The sequence below is a fragment of the Hippopotamus amphibius genome, chromosome 9, assembly GCF_030028045.1.
Source record: "Hippopotamus amphibius kiboko isolate mHipAmp2 chromosome 9, mHipAmp2.hap2, whole genome shotgun sequence".
In the NCBI taxonomy this organism is placed as follows: Eukaryota; Metazoa; Chordata; class Mammalia; order Artiodactyla; family Hippopotamidae; genus Hippopotamus; species Hippopotamus amphibius.
The window spans coordinates 2,157,814-2,177,432 of NC_080194.1; the positions used below are offsets into that span (position 1 = coordinate 2,157,814).

Genomic DNA, 19,619 nt, shown 5'->3' on the forward strand with positions numbered 1-19,619 from the left:
TTTCTGATGTTTTATCTAGCAATTTTAAGTTAATTTTTTGTTATTTAAAAATAAGTACAGGGACTTCCCTGGTGGCGCAGGGGTTAAGAGTCCACCTGCCAATGCAGGGGACTTGTTTGAGCCCTGGTCTGGGAAGATCCCACGTGCCTCAGAGCAGCTAAGCCTGTGCGCCACAACTCCTGAGCTTGCGCTTTAGAGCCCGCGAGGCACAACTACTGAAGCCTGCATGCCTAGAGCCCATGCTCCGCAATAAGAGAAGCCACCACGATGAGATGCCCACACAGTGCCACGAGAGGAAGCCCAAGTGCAACAACGAAGACCTAACACAGCCAAAAATAAATAAAATTAAAACAAAACTAAAAAACCATAATTCTAAAAAATAAATAAATAAAAATAAGTACATATTTTCCGTGGAAAAATGTGAAGATATTGATACTCTGAAAAGAGGAAAGTGGTAGTTTCTTCTGAATAACCCTTAGTGCTACCACTCAGAGATAACTAATAGCAAATTATAAAAGTGCCACCTGACCTAAACTCTGCACAGCTCAGAGTATTATTATTTTCACAAATCTTTGTCAGTTTGATTGGCAAAAATATGTCTTCTTAAATTTACATTTCTATGACTCATGAAGATAGATGTTTTTCATGTTGGTCATTCTTACTTACTCTTCTGTGAATTGCTTTTTCATAGTTTAAAAAAATTCATTTGTAATTAATTTGTAAGCACTCTGTAACTGTACAAATTATGTTAACTCTTTGTCGTGTGTACTGTAAGTTCTCCATGTTTTTAACCTGCTGTTTGTTTCCAGAGTTTATGAGTTGGGCTCAGCTTTGAGGCTATATGTTACTGCCACTAAAATAAAATATGGCCTTTCTGTTATTGAAAATACCCTTCAAGGTGTTTCTTAATTTGACAAAAATTATAAGGAATCATTTTTGGACACATTTTCTGATAGCCTTAAAACTAATTTAAGTACTGTTTTCAGGAAGAATTCTAATACATGTCAGGAATTTGAGTAAGGAGATTATTTTAATATTTAAAGTTACAGTGATTGTGTAGTTTTAACATTTGCTTTAGTATGTAGAGTAAAGCCTTGATCTAAACAGTAACTTAATAATTCAGATATTTATGTAGTTCCAAAGATTTTTTAAGGTAATAAATATCTGAAAACCTGGGTTTGTTCATCAAAATCACCTTTCCCAAATTCTCTATCCTAAACATACTACCTTTATGAAAATTTTTGGTTGACAGTATCATTGTACAATAATAATCCTTTCCTAGCCTCCACAAATATAAGTTTGAAGGAATTTTACACTTTTGAAATTTATTATTTTTTAACGGTTAGAGTATTTTAATATTACATAACATAGTCTATAAACCCTAGGGGAGAGATTACCAGTGATGTTTTAAGCCTAGTGAGAGTAAACAAATAAAATGAATCTTAACATTCACGCGAAGTGGAGTCTGAAGTTAATGATTTCATTATAACTCTGTTAAATCAAGTTTTAAAGTTTTAAGAAAACTTAAGTTGACTATGGACTTTATCCATAGATAAATAATTTTTAGAAAGTATAAAGGTTGTTAATCTCATTGAAATGGCTCAAGGAGAAGCAGTTCTTTTAACTTCCTGATTGTTCCCTTCCTCAGTTTGTAAGAATGCTGAAAAGCTGCTCTGACTACAAGTTTTATAGGTGCAAGGAAGAAAGGAGAAAGAAGTAAAGTTTAAATTTGTTCAAGTAAACTTTTGCTTCAGGGAGAGTACCTAAAATCGTGCTTAAGGCCACGTTCAAGAGAAAAGAAAAAAAATTAAAAGGGAAAGTAGCCATCGAGTTAACTTAAATTGCAGTAGTGATGAGCAGGGCAGAATAGGAAGGTTCACATTCGTTGATCTAAACTTTTCACATTGCCCCCACATGCAGTTAGTTATACATGCAGCCAAAGAGATGCACCAGCAGGCTTGAAAAGAAGATGGTGTTCCTTGCAAAGCTGGCAAAGTCTGTTCTATTGCTAGACCCACCTAATCTGTTGTACATGATAGATTTATTTTTTAGCATCCTTGTCATAACTTTGTGGAAATCAGTGTTACAATGCAGTGTGTTTGTGTTAAGTATTAATTTGTTAAATGTAAACCTTTAAATTATACCAGAATTTCCCCTGTTTTGAGTTTGTTTTTAAAATAGAGTGAGAGTCCACCCAAACATGAGAGTGCTCTGGCCTTCTTTAACCTCTGAGAGATCCTGAACCCTCCAGCTCACTCTGTGTGGTGGTTAAAAATGTATGACCATGTTGTTATGTGTCTTTCTAAGAACAGCATGTCCTGGATGGTTGTCCTCTCCCCCTCTAGACTCCCAACTCATCCAGGACGGAAGTGGTCTTGCTCAGCTCTGTACCCTCAGAAAATAGAATCTAGCATGGTGCTGAGATTAAACATTTTTTAAAAAATTTCTTAGTTATTTGAAGTGTTTTCTAGAGGAATGCTCAGAGAATAAGACCCAGAAAGTTTTGGTACCAATTCAGTACAAAACTACTCATTTTGGAAAGAAATCTGTTTGGGGAAAGTTCTTGCCCTGTGTTTAGGCAGCTAATATTGCGACTAACACTAACGTAGTTTATTTTATCTAACATGTATATTTCCTTTATACCCAACATAATGATCCAAAACATTTTATGATCTCTACAGCTGCAGAGAGAAGAGGAGTTTGTCATTTTAAACAGAGGCTGAAGAAACCACAGAATTAGCAGACATAAGAAAAAGTGGAGAAGGTAGAGGATGGAGTTGCAGACTCTACAGGAGGCTCTTAAAGTGGAAATTCAGGTTCACCAGGTATGTTTCATTCATGGCTTTGCCCACATTATGTTATTAAGTAATGGCTAAATTAGTAAACAGTATATCTCTGGTTTTTAGTACAGTTTTTAATTATTTTTCAGTCACTTGTCCAAGAGTCATGTTATTTGCCTTTTATCACTACTCAACAAACTCATTGATAGTGTTTTTGAAAACTTTAATAAAATATTCCTAACTTCTCTTCCAGACAAAAGAACTAAAAATATTTTTTTCCATATAGTGTAGGTATTAAAAAAAAAAAAACCTCTCTGTTTTTTTCTGTTTTTTGGTTCATCTAAGGGACTTTGTTCATGTGACTTAACTTGCATATTTTATTTATTTTTATTTTTCAAAATTTATTTTATTGAAGTATAGTGCATTTACAATGTTGTGTTAATTTCTGCTGTACATCAGAGTGACTCAGTTATATATATATGCATTCTTTTTCATATTCTCTTTCATTATGGTTTATCATAGGATATTGATTTCTTTGTGTTACCTTGCATATTTTAAATAACAAAACATATTTAAATTGACTACCATGTATACTGAAGTTTTTACTCATATGTGATTTTTGGACATATTCCTCTTAGGAAATTTTGAGATGGCAAAGTTAACATTCTGCTTTTAGTTAGTTCTCACAAGATATGAACAAGTCAAAATAAGACTTTTCTTGAAAGACTCATGACCTAATTTGAACCAAATTACTAAAAATTAAAGAGTTCTTAAATATTATTTTGTTTCATATTTTTAATTCAAGCATACCAATTTTATAAAAATTATAACTATGAAATTTAAATGTTTATTGTTTTAAAATCTAATTTAAATTTTAAAATTACATTTATTGACTCAAAAGGGGTATAATATTCTTCCTAAAGTTATCAAACGCTCTCTTAATATTCACATTAATTGTTTTCCTGTATATTTAACTGTTTTTTAAGCATAAAATTGTAGCTTTTATATTCATCCTTGATTATTATCTGACATTTTGTATGTATGGTAATAAACATTTATTTATGTTTATCAATGTTGGTTGATAGTATTTTAACAAAATATGTGTAAGATATTTCACTCTAGTTACATTTAGAACTCTTTCCTATTAAAAAAAAGTTTAAGTATTAACAGTAGGGACTTCCCTGGCCGTCCAGTGGCTAAGACTCCACGCTTCCACTTCAGGGGGCATGGGTTCGATCCTGGTCAGGGAACTAAGATTCTGCATTCTGCATGATGTGGCCCAAAAAAAAAAGGTATTAACAGTAAATCCAAGTGACATGCCTTACTTGTAAATCTGACACTGTTATTCTGACTGGATATATGGTAACCTATATGATCACTGATCATGACAAGGTTAGGGTTGCCAGAAATGACATCAAAGTAGGCACTGGCTGTTAGGCTGAGGCCACAGCCAGATTGTACATTTGACTAAATATTGGGGCAGAAGCCACCCCTTCATTATTTCCACTTAGGGAAACTAGAGCTGAAAGGGAGCTTCCTGTATAGAAAGTGTGTTATGAAACTACCTGGTATTGCTGTGGTAGAAGTATGCTTTTGTTCTTTATGGACCAGGAGGTGATTTAAAAAGTAGTGACCTACTTGTGGTTCATATTGTGATGGACAGGTGGTTGATATTGAATGAATGTTTAAATAATAATGGCCTATGATGGGCATCTCATCTTTTTTGAGAAGTTGCCTTTTTGATTATTCTTCTGTGGATTTAATGAAATTCATATTTAAACTTTTGGAGAATTTACTCTACATGGAACAGAGACTAGTATAAAGCAGAGATTAGCAAACTTTTTGCGAAGGACCAGATGGTTAACATATTTTATACTTTGGGAATCATTTACGGTCTCTGTCACAACTGCTCTGCTCTGCTGCTGTGCGTACGGAGCAGCCAGAGACAAGGTGTAAGTAAGTGGGTGTGGCTGTGTCCCAGTAAGACTTTATTTACAGAAACAGGTGGTAGGCTGGCCCGATCTGCCTATGGGCTGTAGTTTGCCAACCCTTGGCATAAACTATATTCTCATGAAAAATTGCTGTATTCTTGCAATCGAAAGTACCTTAACTTTGATAACACACAACATCACCTTAAAGTCACTAGGGAGTTGGGTGGTCTAATTAAGTTGCCCAGCTTGTTCTGTCCTGCCTCTGATGGTCTAAAATGCAGCTCGATTGATTATAGGTAGAAAAGTTGGCTTATTTATCTCCTCCAGAGGTAGAGACTTACTTTGGTTATCAGTTTTTAAATTCCAGTGTCATAGAGGAATGCCTTTTTCAGCTTTAAAAAGGTAACTTTAGTATAGTACTCCACTCTCTGGTAACAAAAATTGGAAAGGAAAGTCAAGGACCTTTTTCACTGAAAAATGTGGCTAGCCTTTAGACTGCATTAGTAAAAATGTGTATGTATAAAACCTTGTGTTTCTTCTTTTAAAAATTTTTTTAAAGAAAGTTCTTATTTATTTCAGTTTAATTAATTAATTAATTATGGCTGCATTGGGTCTTCATTGCTATGCACAGGCTTTCTCTAGTTGTGGCAGTTGGGAGCTAGTCTTTATTGTGGTGCACGGGGTTCTCAGTGTGGTGGCTTCTCTTGTTGCAGAGCACAGGCTCTAGGCACTCAGGCTTCAGTAGTTGCGGCACTTGGGCTCAGTAGTTGTGGCTCTCGGGCTTAGTTGCTCTGTGCCATGTGGGTATCTTCCCAGACCAGGGATTGAACCCGTGTCCCCTGCATTGGCAGGCGAATTCTTACCCACTTCTCTACCAGGGAGGTCCCAACTTTGTGTTTCTATTTCATTGAGTCCTTGGAATGTGTGTTATTACTATTTTGTAGGTTAAGACCATGATATAGAAGAGTTAGCACTGTCATATGTGAAGTAGAGTATACTAACGTATACCTTGTGTACTTAGAGTATTTAGAGGGCACATGGTTGGCAATCTCAGCTATCTAGAATGTATTTTAGCGCCTGAAGTAAGGTTTTTGACAAGCTAGAATAAATGAAGTCACTCACCAAAGATTATACATTTTACTCAAGAGGGATTTCTTAGACTATTTGCTCATTTTAGAATTAGTTCACTGAAGTATATCACAAAGCAGATCAGAAGTAGCAAATCTGAGTTGGGGTTCAGGGGCTGCTCGAGGGAGGGGGAGGCGTAGTAGTAGTAGTAGCAAGATTTGCTAGCTGACTGCTTGGCATTAAGGAGTAGACTGAAAAACTAAAATCCAAATGTAAGAACTCTTAGAACACAGCAGTCTTGGGCCTTTATTGTAAGGACCTTATTGTATTGTTTGCAGACTGGCAAATTGATGTAATCATGCCTCATTACATTAAATGCCGCCTTTTTTTCTATTTTATATGGCAGATAAGTATATATTTTAGAAAGGTTTTATTTTATGACTGAAAACTTAAAAAATGTCTTGTCACCCGAAGAGAGGGACAGATTTTTCGGTTATTTGAAAAATTCATTTGGAGCACAGGTTATTCCCAGATACTTTTAGCAGTCAGCCTTCTGATGTTCCTTTATGCTTCACCTTCTTTTGTCCCTAGTTATTGTTACCTTTGGTCAGCAATGCTTTTAGAAGTTGGGTTAAGTCAGTCGACATCCAGTTTTCTTTGTTTTTCATTTTTTGGACTTATGTTTTCCCTAGTAAAGGTCTTTGTCATTCAGTATTCTGGTAGTACTCTCCTTCCCACAGGAACCCAGGTAGGTAGAATTTTGCATTACTGTTCCTTCACTTCCTTACTCAAATACTGAGCATCACTGCTCCACTGAGTACATCCCCTCTCCCCCACCGAGAGGACAGCGGCAGAGTCACAACTGACACTAGGCTCCTTCTGTGAAGCAAACCAACAGACTTGCCAGATCTGTTTGCTGTATACAAACAGGCCTGTTTTTGTATGGGAGCAGCTTCTTTCCAGGCCTTATTTGGGACTCTAGACAATGACATTTTAAAGGGATGTTTGGCTTTTGAAGCATTCAGCTTATTTAAATTGTCCTTTGAAAGCTCCCCTCCCCCATCCCATCTCCAGATTTGTTTAAAAGCAGGAGGCTCTTCATTTCAAATACAAAACGATAGTTTGATTTTTTTTTTTTTATTAAGAGGAATGTTTCATTACCCTTTTATATGGATCATAGAAGCTTCTGGTCTGTTCTGATTGTGTTATTGCTCATTTTTTTGTGTGGACTTAAACCTCTAGATTTTGGGGGCTAAACCTGATTAGCCGTAGTGAGTTAATATGTAAGACTGATGGCTCTTTTTCTCCTTTTATTATCAGAAACTGGTCGCTCAAATGAAGCAGGATCCACAGGTAAAATACTACTTTTATTCATTTAATTTTTAAATTAAAATAACTTAAAATAAAGTGAGCATAAAATACTAAAATGTAGACAATGCTTAGGTTTTAAAAACTATCTCATCTCTAACAGCAATTTTTTTAACGCGTTGGTCTTCATGTTTTAAGAATTAAGAAAACGTCAGTCATTCTGTTGTAATATAGCTATTATTTCATCTTTGCTACTGTTATTTTGCTTTTATTTTATGTTAATTGCTTTGAATATTTTGGGGAAAAAATTGAGAGTTAATACTCTTCATATGGCTTAAATTTCATTTCCATAAGCTCACTTAATCAGAATCAGAGTTTGCAAGGCATTCTGTAAATCTCAAAAGTTTTGAATTTGGCCTGGAACCATTTTTATTTTCTTATAGTTTATAGTATAGAACATTTAGAGACAATCTCACTATGTTCAGAGTAGAATTTTAGAATAATTTTTTAAAAGCGTTTTTTAAAATTTCATTTTTGAAAGAGCTCTTGGAGAGGGTTTTAAAGAACCTTACATAATAACCCACCCAGTGTCACCTTTTCTTTGAGGTCTCATAGGGTTTTCTGGCCCAGGCATTTTATTCTCTAATCCTGAAGAGAAATCCTCCTTAAAAGTTACCTTGTCTTTGTTTTATGTATGTTCCGGCAGTGTCTCTTTTGTAGCAGTTAGGCAGTGGGTCATAAGTATGGAGAGTATTTATCAGACCTTCTCAGGATTTCTCCCTTGCCTTTGTTCACGCATAAGCTGTTCACAGAACACACAGACCCACTGATGGGGGGCGGGGGGGGGTGTCTACATATTTGTATATATACACAAACATTTTTTTTTTACCTCGTTAAACATACCACACATGCCTCATTGTAAAGTTAAGTAAAATAGATTCTTGGATTAAAGAATAGTACTGAGGCAGATTGATTTTTGAAAGTAGGAAATAATATTCATTTCTACAAATTTAGCCCCCAGTGGCTTAACTGTTGTGTTTTTAACACAATCCATTGATTCTGAGAGCTGGCAACGATAGCCACTTAACTCCTGTTTGACAGTCCAACTTCTTTGAGAAACTTCTCCATTTTAATTTTTAAAAATATATAATAATTTAAATTAGATTTAGGGAACCAAGAGGCCATAGACCTTAGATGAATAGATTCTTTTATATTTAATATGGTAACCTATGTTATCAGCAACTGAAATGTTATTAGAAAACGTTAGTATTTCCGATATAGCTGGCAGTCATGTAACAGAGCAGTCTTAAGGTGAAGAATCTGAGGGGGCAGTAAGTTGCTGGACAGTCTTGTGGGTGATCTCATTAGAGAGGCCTTATATCACATACCCTCACAAAATAGACCACATGGAATAAACACGAGGGGGAGGATGTACACCCTGACCCTGTCAGAAGACCAGGTGGGGTGAACTGAAAGAATTGCATGTGAAACGATGAAGGGAAAGTAGTCTCTCATTTGGGTGGTATTCAGTCTGCTAGTAGGTAGGCTACCCTGTTACGTTACGCTTTTGAAAACTTTAATTTTGGATTTTTCTCCCACATGCGTAAAAGGCAAGCATGTTCAGTGTATCTCATTTAAAATAGTATTCTTTTTTGATTCCTAACATTTTAGAACTGAGAAGTTGCCCTGGTAGTCAGTATGTTAATTTGAATGATGTAGTGTTAAGGCAGTTGCAACACTGACAGCTTTTCAAATCTAGGCTAAAATAACAAATGTACTCTACTAAATACGGCAGAGGGCAAGCAGAGGAAACCCTTTTTTTTTTTTTTTTTGTAACTGATAATGCCCTTAGGCATGCAGTGTGTTAATATTTATAACTTCTCTTTTCCTGCTTTTGTCTGATTAGTGGAGCTTTAGGTTTTCTGTCAACTGTTACTTCTTATGAAGAATAACTATTTTAGTAGAAAGGAGTAGTATTACAGTGCAAAATGCTAAAATATAAAACTTCTTGCAATTGCAGAGGAGCTCACCCCTGTTCTAGGGTTAGCAGCCTACACTTAGGATCTGTGCACTAGGGGGTGGTAATAGGACTGCAGTTTATGCATGACAAATAGGATTGGCTAAAGGCTTAAGATTGCTTCATCATTTGTAATACAGTTTGCATAAAGTCTTCTTGCTACTATTCTGTTAACAAATGAAATATCTTCCTCACAGATATTTTTTCTTTCCAATCAGAATGCTGATTTAAAGAAACAGCTTCATGAACTTCAAGCCAAAATCACAGCTTTGAGTGAAAAACAGGTAGGGGAAAAAGGAGGGGGGCATATTTTTAACATTGTGTTCTAAAGATATGTCTGCTCGAGGCTTCTAGGAGAACTGCTATTTTTCCTCATGTGTGAAAATAAGTGTGGGCAGCCAGACTCAGTTTTAATTTTGTTTGAGCTCTGTTTATCTATTTTTATTTTTGGTTGAAATCAGTCTCTAGAGCATCCCATGGGTATATGTTACTGGCAGATATCTAAAAGCAGTGTGGCAGGCTGCTGTTAGCTGTGTTAATTAAACTCTATAATTTACCCATAGAGGATAGGGGCAAAGAAAGTTAGTGGGAGTATGTGATAGAGAATCTTATAGTTGCTGGATGTGCCTTGTTTCCTGTTTTAAAGGCTTGAGATAACTTAACTTACCATGAAGAGAATGGTTGTAAGTAGATGTCTCTAAATGTAGATCTCCCATTCTGATTCTTGTCATTCCTTTATGGTAATCTTTATTAGATGTTGACTCACTACTGTGTGAAAAAAGTTTGGTGGAGCCTTGTTAGATATATTTTATATAGGACAAAAAAAGAACATCTTGCTATTTTCCCCAAGGACATCTGGAAAGTGTTCTTTGGAATTTCTTGTATAATGACCTCCACTTCACCAATTCAGGCAGCTCCTGCCACCAGGTGGAGTGTGACAGTTGATAGAGCTATATCAGTAAACATCTGTGGTAATCTGACAAAGCATTTGTTTTCTTGTTCCTTCCCCACCACTTTCCCTCTGGTTAAAAAGGGCTGGTTTTGGAGTAGATGAACATGTGTAGCAAAATGATGAGGTGATTTGCAATTGATAGTTCATGCTGGTGACATCTTATTGAAGATTTTTAGCTATATAGTTCTCAATAATTGCTTTTTGTGTTGTTTTTTAAACTCTTATTTAGTGGAATAATAGCAATGAGAGTAATTTATTCCTGGAGATTTCAGATTGTGTTTCTATTATGTATTGTATTGTGTTTTCATTTGACTAAGAGGAGAAATAAGTTTTGAGAACTATGTGGAATAGATACGAGTCGTTAATGTTTCAGAACAGAATCTTTTCCCAAGCTGAGTGAACAATTGCTTTACCCTCCTCTCGCCTATTCTAATGCTTCTACATTTTGTCTTCTTCAGAAATAAGAGGTATTTTAGATTAGGGAATTGCCAAACTAAAATTGGGAGGAGGTAGCATGGTGGAGAACAATCTGTAAGAAAAAATATAAACGGAGATTGTTAGATGTGTTTGGCTCTGAAAGTGATTCAGTTCTTTAAAGTCAAAATGATGTGCGTTAGTAAAAATGTTCCAGCTTTAAAATTCTGTTAGCACTGAGCCTCCTTAAAGTTTCAGGGTTAGTTTGACAAGATGCCAATGAATGAGTCACTTTTGCTGAAAAATTCACGTGTTCCAGCAGGGAAAGAACATGAGAACTGATTAGTGGAGTGTAGGGATGGGGGATGCTGTCACAGTTAAGACAACCTAAGGCTACATTTGGGGAAAATGGGGCAATTGTGAAAAATTTACGTTTATTTGAAATTTTTGTGAGAACTGATGTAAAGATTTGGTTTATTTTTGTAACTTTTTATTCTTTATTTTTTTTTCTGCTAGGGACCTCACTTAATAGAACATTGCAACCATTTATGTAAACATAAGACGTTTCATCAGGTGGCAAACTGTCATCTGAACTAAGTTAGAATTTTAAAAAATGGGTGTAGCATCAGGAAAACCTTAGGTGGTATACAAAGTAAAGAAAACTAGTGTCAGAAACTAAAATGCAGTCTTGCAGTTTTTAAAGTATTTGCTTAACTGTTGAAAAAACCTTTTTGATAGAACAGAAAATATATCATTTTTAGGTAGGATAGTACTTGAAGCAAGCATAGCTACAAAGTTCAAAAGCTGATCCTTCTTCAGACTTATTTCCAGCAGGAAACATTGGTATTTTGTTTAATGTAGTTTTATTTTAGAACAAACTCCTAATGCTGTATGCCCAGCTTTTTGTTTTTCCTTCTCAAAAGATCTACTTAGCCTCTGGCAAAACTTACTGATTGTCCTTCTACTTTTTTTTTAAAATTTTTAAAATTTATTTATTGCCTGCATTGGGTCTTTGTTACGGCACACGGGCTTTCTCTAGTTTCTGCGAGTGGGAGCTACTCTTCATTGTGGTGCATGGACTTCTCATTTCGGTGGCTTCTCTTGTGGAGCATGGGCTCTAGGCATCTGGGCTTCAATAGTTGTGACACATGGGCTCAATAGTTGTGGCACATGGGCTCAATAGTTGTGGCTCACGGGCTCCAGAGCACAGGCTCAATAGTTGTGGCACACAGGCTTAGTTGCTCCAAGGCATGTGGGATCTTCCAGGAGCAGGGATCGAACCCGTGTCCCCTGCATTGGCGGGAGGATTCTTAACCACTGCGCCACCTAGGAAGTCCCCTTTCATTCTGCTTTAATAGCTGAAATCTGAATTACCTTACTCACATGGCTAATATTTTTAAATTTAATATTAATTGTTTGGCTGTGAGAAAAAATTTAAATACAGAAATGTTCAAAGAATGTCATTTTCAAAAATTAACATCGATTAACCCTCTGTCGTATTTTTTTCTGTTCTTTTTCTATATGCATTTTTCTATAATCATTTTTCCAAATCCACTTGAAAACTTAATTATAGAAATAATAAATGCATATGTTCTCTTATTATGCTTTATTAAAAAAATAAAACATTGCAGATAGTCACTAATTCTTACAGTAGGCACTTATTAGTTCTTATTTGTTATTGCTGCCTCAGTCTTTGATACCTATTCTATTTCTTCCTCAAGACCAGTTACACAGTGGTGCACTCCATTTGGGGAAATATTCTTTTTTAAGCATCCTTCATGGCTAAAACTCAGTAAATTTCAATGAATTCTTGGTTAGATGGTTCCATTGCTTTCAAACTGTGATATGAGATTTCTGAATAAAAACTCCCCATGGCAGTTTTTGAAGTCATCTTCTTAACTCATAGGGCTTTAATTTGTGGTTGACAGGGTTTTTTTTTAAACATTTAAAAAATATATTTATTTATTTATTTACTTATTTGGCTGCATTGGGTCTTAGGTGGCACATGAGGGATCTTTGTTGCCGTGAACAGGATCTTTGTTGCAGCATGCAGGATCTGTAGTTGCAGCATGTGGGATCTTTAGTTGCGGCTTGTGGGATCTAGTTCCCTGACCACGGCCCAAACCCGGGCCCCCTGTATTGGCAGCGTGGAGTCTTAGCCACTGGACCACCAGGGAAGTCTCTGTGGTTGACAGGTTTTTTTTTTTTAATAAATTTATTTATTTATTGGCTGTATTGGGTCTTCGTTGCTGCACACAGGCTTTCTCTAGTTGTTGAGAGTGGGGGCTACTCTTCATTGTGGAGTGGGGGCTACTCTTCATTGTGGTGTGCGGGCTCCTCATCGTAGTGGCTTCTCTTGTCGCAGAGCGTAGGCTCTAGGCGGGTGGGCTTCAATAGTTGTGGCTTATAGGCTCTAGAGCACAGGCTCAGTAGTTGTGGTGCGCGGGCTTAGTTGCCCCTCGGCATGTGGGATCTTCCTGGAGCAGGGCTCGAACCCGTGTCCCCTGCATTGGCAGGCAGATTCTTAACCATTGCGCCACCTAGGAAGTCCCTGGTTGACAGTTTTAACTCAATTTTAACCCAGACTTGATTGGGTAAATAAATTATATGTTATATAGCCATTAAAAATCATGGTTTCAAAAATACTTTAATAACATAAGAGTGCACTTATGATAAAGTAAGTGAAAAAACACATGCAACTTCATATGCATTGCGATCCCAGTTCTGTGTGTTGTCTGTGTGTGTGTTGTGTGCGTACATGCCTCTGTAGGCATGTAAGTGTGTATAAAAACAGTGTCAGTATAAAATGCTCCGAAGTGATGATTTACAGGCAGTTTATTTTTTCTTTGTATTATGTATATTTGCTACATTTGCCTCAATAAATGGTTCCTTTTTATAATCAGAAATAGGCAAGAAACAGTATTAAAAAATTTTTTTAACAACAAAGTCTTGTTTATTCCAGGGAGGGTTAGCATTTAGAAATCTAATGACTTTCTCCTTATGGTTTACGAACCACTCTAATCAGAGACTCCAACTATTTTAAACACTGGTAATACTGAAGTGTGGAAGCAACTATTAAGTTCTTTACCGGCATTCATGCTCATCCTACACCCCTCCCTTCTCATTTTTGAACATGCATATGTGGTCTTTCTGGTAATGGAGAGTCGAATATTGAAGCCAATGTACTGAATTGCTTTAGTGCTCTGCTTTCATTCTAATTCATTCATTGTAGAAGAAAACATCTCAGTTTGTTGCTTATTCCTATTGATATTCAGGCTTAAGCCATAGTAGTTTCATCTTTGATTTTCCCCGCCTTGAGGGGTTTTCCATCCCACCTCCCTTCACCTGGTGCTCTCCTGGCCAGGCATCAGGTAGGTGGTTGCAGCTTAAAAGTTACTTCCTCAGAGGACCTATCCCTGAAACCCCTTCCTCCTGTCAAAACAAACAGTTTCTATTATAATCTCTCATTGAACCCTTCACTTTTCCTTCATAGCTATGCCATTTAGGATTAGGTTCAGCTGTGAATGACTGAAAACCCAAAATGAAAATGGCTTAAACAAAGTAGAATTTTATCTGTCTCGTGAAAGCCCTGTAGGTGTGATAGGCTGGTGATAGTGATTCCACAGTGCCAGGGAACCCAGGCTCCTCCTGTTCTGTTGCTCTGCCATTCTCAGCATGAAGCTTCCACATCATAGTTCAAAATAGCTGCTCCATCTGGTAAGAAGGGGGGGAAGTAAGCCCTTTATTTTTAAGGGTGTTTACTGGAAGTTACATGCTTCACTTCCCATTAGATCCCATTGATCAGAACTTGGTCACATGTTCCCAGCTAGGAGCAGGGAAGGCTGGGAAGTATAGTCTATTCCAGGTGGCTGTGGGCAGATAAAACTCAGGGACTCTGGTACTGAGCACGAGTACTGAATACTGGGGATAAGTAGCAGTTTCTGCCACAATAGTTTATCACAATTTGTAATTACATATATACGATTATTATTTTTTAGTATCTGTCTTCCTCACTGGACTGTTAGTTTCAAGAAGTCAGGGAATATACATATCTTATTTACTTCTTTATTACAAGTATAGTTTTTAGTATAGTATTTAGCATAAAATAATATTCAGCACAGAAAAGCATTTGTATTTCTTAAATGAATTATTTTATCTGCTTAATCTTTTTTATCTACTTGCAGATATTTTTTTAAACAGTGCATCGTGCATCTTTTTGTACTATTTAAACTTAAAATGTTATGAACATTTTCCTACATTTTTGAGTGTTCTTTAAGAACGTAATTCTTTTTGTCTTCAATTAAATTAAATTAATTATTTTGGCTGTGCTGAGTGTTAGTTGAGGCATGCAGAATCTTTGTCGCAGCATGCAGGATCCTTTAGTTGTGGCATGCAGGCTCTTAGTTGTGGCATGCAGACTTTTTAGTTGCAGCACGCAGGCTATTTGTTGCAGTATGTGGGCTCTTAGTGGCGGCATGCGGACTTCTTAGTTGTGGCATACAGACCCTCTGTTGCCTGCTGCATGTGGGATCTAGTTCCCTGACCAGGGATTGAACCTGGGCCCCCTGCACTGGGAGCATGGAGTCTTATTATCCACTGGACCACCAGGGAAGTCCCAAGAACATAATTCTTAATAGCTTCAAATATTTAATAGTCTGGCTAAATCATAACTTATTTAACTATTCACTCTATTATTTGATGATAGAATGTTGCCAGTTTTTTGTTGTTTATAAATGTTGCTATGATAAATACCCTTATATATGAATCTGTTCTAATTGCCTCAGGATACGTTCTCAGATGTGAGATTATTGGGTGTATTGGTCAGCTATTGCCATGATAGTTCTGCGTAACAAACCAGTGTTTATTGAGTTACAACACTAAGGGTTTATTTTCACACTGGGTCTGTAGATCCTCCTGATCTAGGCTGGGCTTGACTAGGCACATCTACTTCAGTTTGTGGGTTGGTTGGCCTGCCTAAGGCTGTAGGTTGGGTTAGATCTCTAACTGTGTTTGTTCTGAGGCCTGTCATGAAGGGGCAGCAGCTACCTGGGGCATACACATATCATGGTTTATCACCAGAGTGTAAGAAATAAGCCAAACTACCAGAACACGTTTTAAGCCTCTGCTAGTGTCAAGTCTCCTTAGCCAAAACAAACTACATGGCCAGAGCTTGCAAAATTACATGACACAGTGTGTGAAAGCATAATTTTATGACAGAATATGAAGGGTTGAAAGCAATAATCCATGTACCACTCTTGGCCAAAGTGTATAAAAAACTGTTACAATATTTAAAAAAGAACACTTTTACTACTTATTTCTAAGTATTCTCCAGAAAAGCCTGTATCTGATTAACAGCATATATGAGAGTAACAAATCTTCCCCAAGAAATAGTATTCCATAGAATTACCTTTTGATTTGGGGTGTTTTTCTTTCACCCTTTCCTCTGTTTTTCTTAATCCTTTTGAGAGAGAGAGAGACCTCTTCATAGTCTTTGGTCTTTGCCGCTGGTTTGCTTTTCTCATTCTGTGTTTAAAAATCATAGTCTCTATTCCGTACAGACTGCTTAACCTAACACAAGATGAAATACTTTTCTGGGTTTAATAAATAGTTGCCGTTCATGGAAACATTCTCATTTAAAATTTGAACATATTTCAGTAAAATGGGTTCTGAAGCCTTTGGGAGAGAACTTTCTGTTCCTGCCATAACTAATTATGTTTCTGATGCATAGAACAACATAATTTAAGCTAAGTAGGTGACTTGAACAGTGGACTGGGTGTGGGGCGGCAGGGTAGGGGACACTGAGAGTTTGATTCTTTTCCTTACTCTGTAACAGACTTGTTGATAGATTTTGAGTTATCAAATAATTTAACATGTCTGTTTCCTTATTTATGGAATGTTTGAATAATGCCTTTGAAGAGTTAATGAACAAGTATCTATTGAGTGCACTGAATATTTTTGGAGGTAAGTTCTATTTAAATGGAAATTGTTAGCTTTCGTCATGGTGGTTAACTTCATCTCATATGTAATACCTTCATCTTATAAGTAAAGTACTACTTTTTTTAAGGAGCTTAGAACATTTCACATTTAACTCAGTCATGAGTACACTGTAATACATAAACTGGGACATGGACTATTTGTGACTTAGCCATGATTATATAATTAATTGTATCAAATTCACGACTACAGTCCAGATCACTGTACTGTTCGTTCAGTTTTATTTAGTAAATTATATTCTTAAATTACTTTGTGGACCTTTATCTATCAAATATTTTTTGAAATAGGACATTAGGCACAATAATTACATTGCCTTTAAGCTCCATTGCCTTGGAGTCATGTAAGTAAATTAGTTCTTGTTGTTTCATGCTGGTAACCTGATACATGACTGTCTCCAGCCTTTGATACCAGTAACCATAGAAGGTTACCCTCTCTCATTCCTAACCAAACTAGTGTGATTGACATGTCACGTTAGAATTTGGAATTGTTATTTTCTTAGAGATCCCTGAATTATGATGGGAATCTGACCTCGTCTTTAAAGTTTAGGAGTTCCTAGGATTTAATCTAGTTCATCCCTCCTGCACACTGTTTACATGAAACCATTGGTCCAAATGTTTGTTGAGTTTACTGCCTCTTGTGTACATCAGTTCCTTCTCCCTTACATCAAATACAGGAAATGTATTTCAGATTCCTCCTGCTGAAATCCTGTTGGCTTGTATCAAACCAAATGAGATGAGTGAAGGGCTCAGAAATACAGGGCAAGGACATAAAGGTTCTGAAGGTTGAAAGGTTAGGAGCCTTTGATGTGGCTGTGGTTCCCAGTGCTGCATTGTCCCCTGGGTCTTTTTAACCTTTATTCCCAGAGTGCAGTTGTCTCTGTGGCCAGGAGTTGTAACCTACTGGTCAAAGATTTGATTATCTCTTTAAGATAGAAAAGCTTGGTGAAAGAACTCATATTTTAAATTGTGCCAGTTATCGGAGGGCATTTTACCTGAATACGGTGGAGGAAATCAGGTAAGTTGGTGACTTGTACCAAGTGCAGCGCTCTGCTTGCTGAGTAGGTTAGAGTCATCTTCTCCTCAGGTCATCCTAATCATCTGTTTGCGGTGCTGGTGAAATCAGTGACTTAAAGAATTCAGTTTGGGAGCTTTAATCTGTATCATCCGGTGTTGCATATCGTGATACTGGGCTACTGGTATCCACTATGTTTTTTTCCCTCATTACTCATCTCTTACTTAGCAGAGAGCAATTGCTTCAAGCTTTGAAAGTCTAGTCAAAGCCCAAGTTTGTAGCCCTGTGTTTAGGAACTCTTCACTTGGACTCTTTGGAGAACATTAATCTAATTTTGGGGTGGTAGGTGGTGTACACAACAAATGCTTAACAGAGCCTTAGCCGGTATAATTCTGACTCCACCTTTCCACTATGTCAGTGAATTCATTTGTGCTTTTAAATAATCAGTTCCTTCTAATATACTCCCTTCTCCCTGGGATCTGTGTTTTTTTCAAATTTCTTTATCATTCTAAGATTCTGATTCATCTGTTTATTCCATATCCATTTGTTGAAAGTTTTCTGTGGTGAAAAGCATGGTCCTAGGCCCACGGGAGATGCTGAGGATGAAAACCTTACAGTGTGACTTCCCTGTGACCGGTCATCACCTGAAAGATGTGCAAGCTCATTAGCCCTGACACCTTTGGCAACTCATTCTTGATCACCTCTCTTGCATCCTTTCCTGCCATACATATCCCATGAGTTCCCTGGTGTCACCTTTCTTCCCTGGACTCTCCTAGGCCTTCATGCGCTCGCACAGGCTGTTCTCTACAGCTGAAATTCTCTTTCCTCATTGCCTGATAAACCCCTCCTTATCCTTGAAAACCCAGTTTAAGCAGAGATCCTCTAAAGCTTCCTTTGACTTCTGTTCACACTGCAGGCAGAGTTAGACACCCATCTTCTGGGTACTCCTGGTGTTTGTGCCTACCTCTCTTATTTGTACTTTTTGTGTTGTATTGTAATTATATATTTGTAAGCTCCTTGAGGACAAGGAGTGTATCTTGATCATGTTTGTACCCCTAAAGCCTAGCATAGTAGATATGTAAGCAAGCATTTTTTAATGTATTAATTCATTATGCTTTCAAGAAGCTAGTAGTCTAGTAAGGTGGCCTGGTGTGTTGGATGTCCATACTAAGGCATTTTACCATTAAAAGGAGATTTCCATTCAAATAGTTCAATTTTCCCTTTTTTGGGGGAAAATATTCTCAATTTTGTTTCCTATTTAATGCTTTATACCTCTGTTCCAATTCAGAGCAGCTTTATCATAGTCCCAGGAAAGGAAAACTTTTATTAAGTGAAGTAGCATAAACTAGGAAATGAGCCTGGGTCCAGCAAACTGGAAACATAATATAGCTAGAAAGTCTCCTCTGCATCATTGCTACAGTCACTTACCTTTTTTTGTTGTACCTCTTTAGGTTTCTTTTCCTGACCTTATAAAACATGCTTACATCTCTGGTATTCTTTTAAACAACAACAACATTCCTTCCTTTGTTTCTTAAATTTCTTTCTGCCGTTGTCCTCTCTCTACTCTCCACCACTTCCTTATTAAACTTATTAAATTATTAAATATTATTCAACTCAGGTTCTATTTGATACTACTTTTTTTTAACCTTCTAGCCCTTTATCAGAGCTGCTGCAATCAGTTTCCGTCTTCATTCTATTCTCTTGAGTGCACTGAAACTTTTGGTAACATAATTGCCAAACCTAAAGGAAGTTTTTCACACCTCATCTTACTTGAACTAACTATAGCATTTCATATTAATGACCACTTTCTTCTTCAGAGAACCAAGAACCTTCCTTGGTTTTTTTATCCTTGTCTTCCTTTTCATCTCGCTCTATTTTTCTCCTGTGGGTGATATCCTGCTTTAAACCACCACTGAATCCACTGACCTCCAAATCTTTATTCCTCTTCTCCTCTGTTTCCTGAGCTCCAGACAGATGTGCATTTTCGGCTTCTGCCTGTTGGATGTCCCAAAGCTCTGTATTCTCCATACAGAACCCTATATCCACCCCTCTTCAAATTCTACTGCTGCTTCTTTCCCTTTGTGGTTAATGATACCCCATTCGTCCAGTGGCCAAGCAGAAACCTGGAAATAATCGTAGACTTC

The 19,619-nt window shown here is 36.9% G+C and overlaps 1 protein-coding gene across 19 annotated transcripts in view; it reads left to right on the forward strand.

Moving 5' to 3' along the window:
- Positions 1–19,619, forward strand: part of PHF21A (PHD finger protein 21A) — a 183,653-nt gene that overhangs the window by 32,656 nt on the left and 131,378 nt on the right. For 12 of the 19 annotated variants that reach the window (XM_057748140.1, XM_057748132.1, XM_057748142.1 and 9 more), the window contains 3 exons: positions 2,682–2,825; positions 7,100–7,132; positions 9,302–9,388. In XM_057748140.1, coding sequence (XP_057604123.1) covers positions 2,772–2,825; positions 7,100–7,132; positions 9,302–9,388 — 174 coding nt within the window. In that variant the 5' untranslated portion in view covers positions 2,682–2,771. Of the gene's footprint in view, positions 1–2,681; positions 2,826–7,096; positions 7,133–9,301; positions 9,389–19,619 lie in introns of those variants that run through there. The other 7 variants (XM_057748145.1, XM_057748146.1, XM_057748147.1 and 4 more) reach the window with 4 other exon arrangements.